At 36.8% G+C, this 12,552-nt stretch overlaps 1 protein-coding gene across 1 annotated transcript in view; it reads left to right on the plus strand.

Annotated features, from left to right (window-relative positions):
* Positions 1-12,552, plus strand: part of LOC150076223 (uncharacterized) — a 232,571-nt gene that overhangs the window by 152,051 nt on the left and 67,968 nt on the right. The window contains exons 7-8 of the mRNA XM_090387290.1: positions 608-768; positions 11,116-11,254. Coding sequence (XP_090243416.1) covers positions 608-768; positions 11,116-11,254 — 300 coding nt within the window. The remainder of the gene's footprint in view (positions 1-607; positions 769-11,115; positions 11,255-12,552) is intronic.

Here is a 12,552-nt window from a genome sequence, read left to right on the forward strand (position 1 = left end):
TTTTCTTAGTCCTGTATAACACGGTTTTGCACAACACAACATTTAATAGGAACCTAACTACCGTGCTATATGAGGGTTTTATTTACTACATTTATTTTCAAAGTCATCAAAAACATGACCACAACAGCACCAAGCCAGGAACTTTATTGCTACATCTTATATATTTAAATTGAGAAAGGAAAATTGCAAAATAGATATGTAGAAATTTATCTTTAGCCAAAGAATAATTGAATATTGTAATAAACTCCCATCTGATCTTGTGGAGGTTGGAGGTTTATCAAAATTTAAAGAATTGGATTAACTTAGATGACATATGTTATATGTGGCATTTTTCTCCTTTTTTTTTTTTTTTTTTTTTTTTTTTTTTTGCCGATACTGCATAAGCTTGCTTCCTTGCATAATTTTCCTAATACTAATATTCATACATAAATAAGATAGACAATATGGTTACAGTGAAAATAAATAAAAGTATTATAAAGGAGTGAAAAGTAGGCATCTGTACAAATACAATGGATTCTTTTATTGACACATTACTATTCATTTTCAGATTTTGTGTTTGTTTACAAAATAGTTTTAATAACTTTTATTCTATTACTTTTCAATATAGAGTGAAATAATTAGAAAAACACAGGAAGAGCAACTAAGCAAACTGAAAAATGCCAGAGAGGAGGTTCTTGTTTCATCAATAAGAGATATGTTTGGACATGAACAAGAAGCTATTGGCTTTAAAGTTGAAAACTTAAAAAATGATTTAAGCAATTTGTTGAGGTAAATTTAGGATTAAAATTAAATCAGATTTTTTAATTGTAATTTAATCAGATTTTCATTTTAATTTTAAGAATTACTTTATTGCTTCCTTACAATATTTAATATTGTAAGGAAGCAATAATAATGTTTTTCCTTACAATAATGTTTTTTCTTCTCTTGGACATGTGGTTGGGTTTTAGGTGCATCAGTGACTTGGACCCTATTGTGTGTGTACGTGCATGCGTGTGTGCACGCGTTCAGAGGCCAATTTGTATGTTTTGTGGGCTGAAAAAACCTACAAAACATACAAAGAGCAACTCATGGGTGGGGGAACCCTTTTACCTCCTGAGATTGGCTAACTACAGCCTTGATTGAAAAGCACTTGAGAAATTACTTCAGTCATGGATGGGATTGGAACTTAGCCCTCTACAACCTGAATGATTGCACAGTTATTATTATTCCAGCAAGAATTTAAAAACATAAGAAATTGTTTTGGGTGCTTGTTATTACTTGGGTACTTGTTATTAGACAGTTGATTTGGGTGCTTGTTATTACTATATTGTTATTAATAAAGTGATGATGATGCCTTTCTTCCTTTGGAATAAAAATAAACTAAGAAAGCATGATTTGTTATATATATATATATATATATATATATATTGTTATTATTATTATAAAAACTTTTCCTCCTTTATGGGATTTTTTATACAATTTTTTTCCCGCCCTGTGATGGATACGAGTATCAAGTGCATGGGGTGGTTGTTTATGGAACTCTCTCACTATCCTACAGGGGTTCAGGATTGCAACCTTCAGGAGTTCCATGCAAGTGTTCTATTGTTGGTAGCTTCTTATGGAGGCTCTTTGGCACCTTGTCAGTGGTTGACACTGTGATCGGGATGGTCATTACTCATTCTATATGCCACATCTTTGACTTCCTGTCTTACATCTGAGTACTTCCAGATCTTTTCCTTATATGTTTTCTGGAGGTTGCTGGCATTGGACACTGCTATGTCGATCAGGTAGGTAAACATTTCCTTCTTGTCAATGAGGGTTATGTCTGGTCTTTTGTGCTGAATCGTCTTGTTTATTATGATGGCACAATTTCCAGCTTAGTTTGTGAGTAGAGGTCTCTAGTATGACCTGAGGCTCATACTTGTAATATGGTAAACTTTCTTTGATCAGCTGGCATTTTTGTTCTAGCTTCTGATGTATTATCCTATCCATCTGGTCATGTCTTTATGCTACTCCAACAGTATGCTACAGTATGACAGTATGCTACTCCAACTGGATTTGTTATTTGTTTTTTTTTTTAGGAGCATTAGCAACTAAGGCCGTATTGCTCCAGAGATATGCGGTGGTCATTCCACCTTTCTGCATCCTCCATATTTGTGGTCACGGGCTCGAACCCTGGTCTAATCAAGAAGCGTGTGTTACGCACTGCTGCTCCTGACTACGGAGACGCTCTCCAACTGGATCTAGATAAGTTGGGAAAATGGGCTGAGAAGTGGCAACTGAAGTTTAACATTGACAAATGCAAAGTACTGCATATGGGTAGCAATAACCCAAGAGAAACGTGCCAACTGTGTGGTACTACACTCAGGGAAGTGGAAAGTGAAAAAGACCTGGGGGTAATTGTGGAGTCAAATATGAAGTTCACTGAGCAGTGCAGACGGGCTGCCAGGGCAGGTCACAGAGTCTTGTCAATGATATATAGGAATTTTGCTAGCAGGAACAGGGAGGTGATTATTCCGTTATACTAGGCAGTGGTCAGGCCATACCTAGAGTACTGTGTACAGGTCTGGAGGCCTCATTTTAGAAATTATGTAGAGTTGCTAGAATGAGTACAAAGAAGAGCAACAAGATTGAAGAGGGGAACAAAGGGGTGCTCTTACCAAGAAAGGCTTAAATTCTGCAAATTGCAGCACCTGCATCACCTCACAGGTACCTGGAGAGTAGGTACCTGTGAGGTGATCTGATTGAGGTGTATAAGGCCTTGAATGGCTTGAGCAAGCTGAAAGCTGTTGGGATTCTTCCTCTTGCTCAGATTAAGAACTTGGGGGGACACAGATTCAAATTGAGGAAAGACAATTGTAGAATAGATGTGCGGAAATTTGCCTTTAGCAGTGGGTTGTTGATTGGTGGAACAGACTTCCATCTTTTGTTGTGGAAGTTGATAGCCTAAATAAATTTAAGATTGAGCTGGACAGGCATTTGGAATGAATGGAGGGGTGAAATTGGAGGGTTTTTTTTAATTTTTTTATTTTGGCTGATGATGCTTGCTTTCTTGCATCGTATGCCTCTGCTAATGCTAATATCCGTGAGTGTACACCATCTGGGTGATCATCCTGCATTTTGCGGTGATGTGCTACATTTTTTCTGGGGCCAGGTGACATCGCTGACATGTGTTATCTGTTACTCCTAGGTTCTTGGTGATGTTTATTATTATTATTATTGTTGTTGTTATATTATTGCTCCCTGATGGGACATTCCACCCCTTAACGGGTACTGTTGCCATATGCATAGGATGGATTATTATTATTTTTGTGATTGTAGTTTCATCCTGGTGCAGTGAATATTTAATCTTCAAGTATTGGGAAGGTGATTTTGACAAAGTAATTAGAAACAACGTTTGAAAATTCATTACAATATTCAGAAATTTAAACTTGGATAAAACTTAACAATAATAATGTAACATTTGGATAAAATTGTAATGTTAAGTGAAGATATAATTAATCAGAAGTAAAATCCTATATGCTGGTATCTCAGTATATCTCAGCTGATAGGCATGTGCATTGGAATTCTGGCATACTATGCCAGAATTCCAGTGCACGTGCCTATCAGCTGAGGTATACCAGTATAAATCTTGTGGGTATATCTGTGCAGTAGAAGCCAGTGGGTCATGAATTGGAACTTACAGACTTTCTACCTGGCATGAGATAATTCCTATGTTAGATGCTGCCACATTAGTAATCGTTCTGTGCATGCAAATCATCTAAACCCCCCAAAATTGACTGGAATGTTATTCAAAGATGGAAAATTGTTGGTGATACCTCGATGATAAAAATGTTCTGGAGGGCCTCCCAAATTCATGGAATGTGTTTTAAGAACCATAAGGAGGATAGTTTGTGCCTTGTGCATGTCAGCTATGAAAACATCATGCAGCAGGTTCAAGAGAGTACAGAATATCTGTGAGTTCATCCATATAGAGCTGCATAGCTTTGGGTTCATTGGTCGGACAGCTGAGCATAAGTTCACCAATGTAAAATGGCATTTGGAGTGGCATCATTTTTGATGTTCCCAAATACTAGAAGAGTAGCAGATGCTATGGAGCGACAAAGATCTAGCACCAGTTCACAAATTAAATAATCACCCCTTGTATAAGTTCTAAATATGGTAATGCTTTTTTTTGTACTCTCTGGCTATTTTTTATAAATTTTATTATCCAACCTATCTGTGTTTACCAAGGTAACTATGGAAAGAGCACAGTTATGTCATGAGTTAAGGATTGAGATATAGTTACACTGATATGAAGGCAATTTGATATTTGAGCACTGCTTTGAGCAGTACAGCATGTATTATTGCAGTGCACAATATGGGTTTGTCTTGAGAAGCATGCTTATTTTAGAACATTACCTTGTCCAAATAAATTTTGCAATGCATATTAATAGACATTGTAAAAAATATCAAATTAGTGGCTTGTACCAAATAAGAACCATTCATTGAATCGTTCAGGATTTTTGGCAGACTGTTAAGTGTGAATGACTGTAAACGCAACTGCAAGCCAATGGTTTTAACAGAAGATAAACTGCAGGTAATTTAAAAAGTGCCTTTGAGGTCCGCAAAATCTCTACTGGAGATTCAACAACTTGGTTTTAATATGGGAATGAACATTGAGCAATGGCAAAAGTAGATGCATGTGTGAGTTCAGACATGAGTTCATGCATGTTCCCTCTATAGCATAACTTTCTCTTTCATTCATCAGGGATAAATGTGCTGGACAAATCAGTTTTTTTTTTTTTTCATATGAAGCATTTTAATAAAATTTTGTTGTATTGCACACAGTTGCATTTTAATTGGGCAACCCTATGTAAAACATGAGAAAACAATGACTTGTATGACAGGGACATAATCTTAAATTTGTTTAATTAAATAAGCAGATGGGCTATTTGTTATTTTTATATTTTTTATTTATAATAATTTACTTATTTTTTTATTTTTAATTTATTTTTATTTTATTTTTTTATTCATTTAATTTTTTTGGTCAGTGCAGCAAAAGCCACTGGCTTCCTTGCAGTGTATTAGCTGATGTTAAAACAAATATTTGAATCTCTTTATTTTAAAAGAATACCTTCAAAGAAGTTTCCTTCTGTATGTTTTTTATTCACACATTTGATTAAACCAAGAGATTTCATTTTTGTGTTATTTTAAAAACTCTGAAAGCACCAGATAGCCTCAGAAAGTTTTATGTACTTGTAGCTTTATGTACTTTCCAAAAATCTTCATATTCAGGGCAGTATAGGATAAAATATGTACATTTATAATTTGAGGATATAGAGTATACAGCTTTTATATACATATTTCATTTATAAACTTAAAAAACTCTTATAACCTGATTCAATAGGAATTAAGTATATATATATATATATATATATATATACTATATAGTTGCAAAAGTATCTTGACGCCTGTCTAGTACTAGTAAAGTGCAACTGATTGGCAGTATGCAAAGCAAGAGTAGCTATACAAGTGTCAAAAGAGCAACAATATCCTTAGTAACCATAATGGGTCATAATACGGAGCTTCGAAAGGTTTGATTGTTAGATAACCCAGTCAGTCATTTGTTATTTTCCTCTGCTGTAGTCTATTTGAACTTCTCAGGTTCAATTGTAGCTAATGTTTAATTGTAGAATAAAGATAATTTCTTATGGTCAGAAAGTAAACCAACAGGTGAAGTGCCTGTTTGGTAAGAAATCGGTGATACTCAAAGAGGGTGGTACTTCATCGTAGCATGTATATTATTTTTTGCATTATATTGGTATTAATGGCCTCCAAGCATACACTCATAACTGTAAGTATGTTATGTTTTTAGAAGTTTGTGTTTACAGGCTTATTTGCATGTTATGTGGACTTAAAAAACCTGGAATAACTTACAGGGAAAAACACCCTCTGCCTGAGATTGACTAATTACAGTCTTGAATGAAGTGGACTTTAGAAATTCCTCTAGTAGTTGATGGGTGGACCAGAGAAATTCTCTGTAAAGGTGTCCCCCCCCATTGGGAGCTGTAGTCGGCTAGTCTTGGTAAAAGAAGCGGGGAATCGCCTCCTAGGGACTCTAATTTTTAGATTAGACCCAATTCCAACCCAACTGCAGATAATGAGGGCAGAGGTTCAAGCATCAGTAGAATTGGCCATAAGTACCTCTACCCATAGGGAGTTGCACAGCCTTGATTACCGTGGTAGAGCTCTAGCTTAAAATGAACATTAAACATTACTTGAAGTGATATGTTTCTTATCAATTTTAGATTCCGTAATGGTGGAATTACTTAACCAGAGGAATTACTTAACAAGTACAGGTCACTGTTGAAAAAAAGCCATGAATTAGGGTTGAATTTGAAAGTGTCTGCAATTTTGCCCAGACACACGATAGGAGGGAGTATATGATGAGAGCCCTGTCGATCAATTCGGCCCTGGAAAGAATGTGCAAGACTCAAGGGGTAGAATTTTTTTCAGCCTGGTCTGTACTTGTTAACAGGAGAGACTGCTTCTACAGGGATGGGATACACTTAAATAGAAAAGGGTGCAAGAATGTTTGCTGATGCTATCAAGGCAGTGTTAGGTGGGTCGGAAAACTGCTAGCTTGGGGGGATACAAGGACTAATAGATTAACAGTAGCCACTGGCAGAGGTGAAAGTGATTCTTGCACTGCTTCTATTGGAATGAGCAACAGCCTGGAAAATAAGATGCAGGATATTTCAGAGACTGCTGGGAATCAATCGGGTACAAGTAAACCCATGGGTTGTGTTAGGGTAGCTTAAGAAAAAGAACAGGTGCATGTATACTTGCGAGTACACCAATGCTAGGAGTTTAGTAAATAAATTTGATGAATTTGAGGTATTCCTCAAAACATCAAAGGCAGATATTGTTGGGATTTCAGAGACATGGTGTCACACAGATATAAGGAATGCAGAACTGGAATTTGGGGAGTACAATGTCTACAGAAAGGATAGACAGGATAGGAAGAGAGGAGGGGTTATGCTATTAGTTAAGAAATACATAAAATCCAAGGAAGTGAAGCCAGTCGACATCGCTGGACAGTGCAGTGTCGAGTCAGTTTGGTGTGACATAAGTATTGGGAGATCAAAATTGAGAGTAGGAGTGTGCTATAGGCCTAATGACTCTGATGAGTATAATAAAAAACTGTACAGGGAAATAGAGTGGGCCAGTAAATCAGAGAGTCTTATAATGGGGGATTTTAATTTCCCAGATATTGACTGGAATTTGGGAGCTGGTCACTCACACACTAGCAAGGCTTTTGTGGATTTATTGGATGATTGTTTTCTACATCACCATGTTCGGGAGGCAACTAGAGGGAGTAATACTCTTGATTTGATTATCAGCAGTGATTCTTCATGCATTAAGAATCTGCAGATAAATGAACCACTAGGTGGCAGTGATCACAGTGTGCTGAAGTGGGATTTACTCAAAGAGGTAACTACCATTAGGGGTAAAGGGAAGGGGTATTGCTTTCGTAAAGGCGACTACAATGGCTGAGACAGTATTTAAATTCTATACAGTGGGACCAAATGATGATGATGATGTAATTTGAATGACAGCAAATTCAAAATGGGAAGCATTCAAAAAACTTATCTTGGAAGCTACTAGGCTTTACATACCAACTAAGAAATATTGTTCAAGGTTTAGGCCTATATGGATGTCAGATGAACTAATGAGACATATGGCAGAGAAGAAAAATGCATGGGATACATACAAATTGACACGTGACACAGAAGCCTATGATAGATACAAGTTGATCTGTAACCAAGTTACAAAGGAGGTTATGCAGGCGAAGTCAGATTACGAGAAATCTTTGGCAAGGGACGCAAAGAAAAACAGCAAAGAGTTCTTTACTTATGTAAACTCTAGAAGGAAGGTGATGAATCAGATTGGTCCACTTGATATCGATGGGTCAACTGTCGATGATCCTGCTCAGGTATCTACCAAACGAAATGAATATTTTGCATCGACATTCACACATGAGGAGTTATCAGCGAGGGGAATGCCAGAGGTGTATTCAACTCTGGCAGTAAGCTAGAGAATCTTGTAATAACTGAGAGTAAAGTGGAGGAGAAATTGTTGAAGATAAACACAAGAAAGGCACCTGGGGTGGATGGGATCTATCCAGTTATATTAAAGGAGGCAGCAAAGGAAGTAAGCAAACCCTTAGTCATAATTATGAGAGCTTCCTTGGACTCAGGGGAGGTACCCATGGACTGAAGATGTGCAAATGTGACCCCAATTCACAAAGGAGGATCAAAGGCTGACACACGTAATTATAGACCTGTGAGTTTAACTTCTGTTCCCGGAAAATTAATGGAGGCACTGGTTAAAGAAGCACTGCAGGATCATCTAGACAAGACTCCAGTTATAGCTCGGACACAGCATGGTTTTGTTAAGGGGAAGTCTTGCCTGACCAATTTGATTGGATACTATGATGCAGTCACAAAAGAACTGGATGCAGGGAATAACTTTGATATTATATGCTTGGATCTTAGAAAGGCTTTTGATACTGTTGCACATGGAAGACTGCTGCACAAATTGGAGTAGTGTGACATCTGAGGCAAATTGCTGCTATGGATAAAGGGGTGGTTGCGGGGAAGACAGAGAGTGGTAATCAATGGACACTGCTCAACGTGGACTAATGTTATTAGTGGAGTCCCTCAGGGTTCAGTATTGGGTACATTATTGTTTTCTGTATTTATAAATGATATTGATGATGGTATATCAAGCTTAATGTCCAAGTTTGCAGACGATATGAAGGTTGGCAGGGTTGTCAAGGCCACTACTGACACTATGCTGCTGCAACAGGATCTGGGAAGGTTGAGCAGATGGGCTGAGAGGTGGGAAATGAAGTTTAACATTGACAATTGTAAAGTACTGCATATGGGAAACAACAACCCCCAGAGCAATGTATCAACTCTGTGGTACTACACTGACAGTGGTAGATAATGAAAGGGACCTTGGGGTGGTTGTACAGGCAGATATGAAGTTCTCTGAGCAGTGCAGACAGGCTGCAAGAGTAGCTCATGGTGTATTGTCAATGATATATAATAATTTTTCTAGCAGGGGTAAGGAGATGATTATTCCCTTGTATAAGGCAATGGTCAGGCCACACCTAGAGTACTGTATACAGGCCTGGAGGCCTCATTTCAAGAAGGATGTAGAGCTGCTGGAACGAGTACAGATCTTTGCTCTCACACTGATCTTTGCCCACGAAACCACTTCTGTGGTCTTCTTCCAGGTCAACTTATTATACAAGATTAGTGAATGGAACAAAGGGGTGCTCTTACGAAGAAAGGCTTTAGTTTTGCAAATTACAGTGTCTGGAGATTAGGCACCAGCGAGGTGATCTGATAGAGGTGTATAAAGCCTTGAATGGTTTGAGCATGCTCAATGCTGATGAGATTCTTCCTCTTGCTCAGAATAATCACCTGAGAGGTCATAAATTCAAATTGAGGAAAGACGGATGTAAGATAGATGTGCGGAAATTTGCCTTCAGCCAGCGGTTAGTTGGTTGGTGGAACAGACTTCCATCCCTTGTTGTGGAAGTTGATAGCCTAAATAAGTTTAAGGCGCAGCTGGACAGGTATTTCGAATGAACAGAGGGGTGAAGTGGAAGTGGTTATTTTTTATTTATTTATTTTATTCTTTTTTTTTTTTGGCTGATGCTGCATAAGCTTGCTTTCTTGCATCAAATGCCTCTACTAATGCTAATGCTAATGGTGAAAATATCTGTGGAATTGACATTACACTGTTGAGATCAGATTAGATGGTTAGATCTGGTTTTTGAGAAACACTGTCCTAATAGTGAAGTTTGAGGGCTTCTTTTCATTGTTTTGCCTCAGGCCATTGGACATAGTGTCTGATTTCTCAATTCTATGTCCTACATTGATATTTTGGACAAATACTATACTGATGAGGCACAAATATAGTGCCTCAGCAGTATAGTATTTGTCCAAGTGATTATGCAAAAGTAGTTACCACACATTTGAATCCATGTGATATCGCAAAATATGATAGTATTCTTGTCATTCTGTTTTACTCCTTGGAGCCTATGTGTTAAATATTTTATATTTTGTGTTAAATAAATAAATTTTGCATTTATATTCCAGAATAGGTATAAATGCAAAATGTATTTATTTATTTATTCCCTTGCTTCCAGTGTTACAGTTCTATGTAGGTGTGAGTCACAAAGCTAGGTTTGAGGACAGCATTACAGAATTTGAGCTGTCCAACTTCAAGACTTCAATTTTGTTGATTAAGGTTAGGATTGTCTTGTCTGGATTGTGATGTCTTGTCTGGATTGTTGATGAATAGTTAGTTTTTATGCACCATTTCTTATGGTAGACCAGTCGATATACAGTTTGTTATGTCTTATTATTATTAGCTATATGGTGCAAAGAAGCCTGAGGCTTATGCTGCACCAGCCAAAAATAAAAAAAATAAAAAATTCCCCAAGTTACCTAAGAGAGAGAGAGAGAGAGAGAGAGTCAAAAGAGAATCACCAAGAAAGAGAAGAATGATGATATCCAGCTCAGGACCCTGGGTGTGCCAAACCCATACTCACCAGATGTGAGCCCCTGGGTTGAGTATCTTAAGGGACCGGGAATTACAAGTGCTAGAAATATCACTTTTTGCTAAAAGTGAAGATGTAGATAACCAACTCTCAGAGTAACCAGTAAGAAAACTACGCGTCCCACTTGGATTGTGCAGGTGATCACTACTTTGAAATAAAAGCAAAGCATGGTTTGTTCTCTTTCTGTTTGTAGGATTGCAGCTGTTATTAAGGTAAAATATTATTAATTTATTTTTTAATTTTCTTAATTAATATACATGTTCTTGAAAAGTATCGTTGACTGATTACTTTTGAAGTAGTTTAACATTAAAAGTATATTTGTCAGTAAAGCCCAATTTAGAAGGTTGTTTCATTTCAAGTTATAAAATTTTGTTCTTTTTTGAAATATGGCTTAATACTGTACAACTATTGTTTTAATGAGAAGTGTATATATAAGAGCCTTCCTATAGAATTATAATAGTTTTCTGATAAATATTCTTAATGATATTGAAATCAATGATGATAATATTTTGTAGGGAAATGCAAATCTCAATAGAAAACAAGTTCTCTTCTCTGCATAGTTTATATTCTAAAAATTTTGATGAACACGAAAAAATTATTGAACATAAAGTAGAAAAATTCATGATGACAGCATGTAATGATATTCTGCATCAGGTATGAATTTTTGAACTTAACATACTATTCAGCTAGTTATTTTATTATGCTGTTAATGCATTTTTAGAATTGGATAAAAAGGATTATAAATGATTATCCACTAGCAAACACTGAACAGTGCTGTATACTGAAACACCTTATCAGATCAGAAAACAATTTTTCCAAGCCAGCAACAGGTGTTAAAAATGAATCCAACCACTTATAATACAATGTACATTTTTAAATATTATTGCTGAAAAAAATCATTGGCTATCTTTGTATTTTATGTAATAGTTAGTTAATGGTACTATATGGATAAAAATGATATGTAAAAATGCATATTTTTAGTATTAATTTAATTATTTATTTTATTATTATTTTTTTTATGGCAGATACTGCATAAGCTTTTATTTCCTTTCATTGGTCTTCCATTTTGATATATTAATACTGATATAAAATGTGAATTTAGAAATAAAAATAATTTATTGAATGGCAGAGCTTTTCTTAGAAATACCTAGAGAACACTGAAATGGAGTAATTAAAAAGTAAGAAAGAAAGGGGCAGGGGAGGAATTATCATACATATACATTATCGTCAAAGTGATATAGTCTTCAACAACAGATTTCAAAGACTATAATATGAGAAAAAACATCATGTGGTGCAAAGAGTGTCTTGACAACAGCAACAAATTTAGGAGGAGAAGGAGGAAGACTGATTGGCCTGTTGGATGTCTGTGGGAGCTGATGCTCACAACGGTTACTGTTTCTTGGAGTTGTACAGACTGTGATCACCACCTCAGCCTCTAGAGAAAGCTGGGTTATGCCGATTGGCTCTGACTTGTCTGTTTTGAATACATGGTGGTGATCTTTGTAGGATGACTGAGGAATAGAGTGAATAGAGTTTGGTTCAGTTGGTTAGCTGCTAGGTATTTAGGAAGTCTGTCTTGGAGTCTTTGGAACCTCCTAGTGTAGGCAGAAGTAACTCTAGATGTGGGAGGAAGGAGGATGTCTGTCTGCAGAGTACAAGGTTTGAGGTTTCTCCTGGGATGGCATCTGATGTCAGGAAAGAAGGAAATTGTGGGGGAACATTGAATGTGCCAGCATTTCTGTTGATTTTGGCACTTGGACTGTGTTGGATGGACCAGGCTTCTAGAAACTCTCTATCTGGGAATGATTGTGTAAGGCTTGGAAAATATTAGGGCTCTTAAGGTTATAGATCTTGCAGACATAGTGCAACGTCACCCCCCCCAGGTAACCCTCAAACAAGCTGAACAGGCTGGGTTGCCACAGCCTGTTCAGCAGTGCAGACACCTAGCTGGC

This window comes from Mastigoproctus giganteus, chromosome 13 (genome assembly GCF_048544385.1).
Source record: "Mastigoproctus giganteus isolate SK-2022 chromosome 13, ASM4854438v1, whole genome shotgun sequence".
NCBI lineage: Eukaryota > Metazoa > Arthropoda > Arachnida > Uropygi > Thelyphonidae > Mastigoproctus > Mastigoproctus giganteus.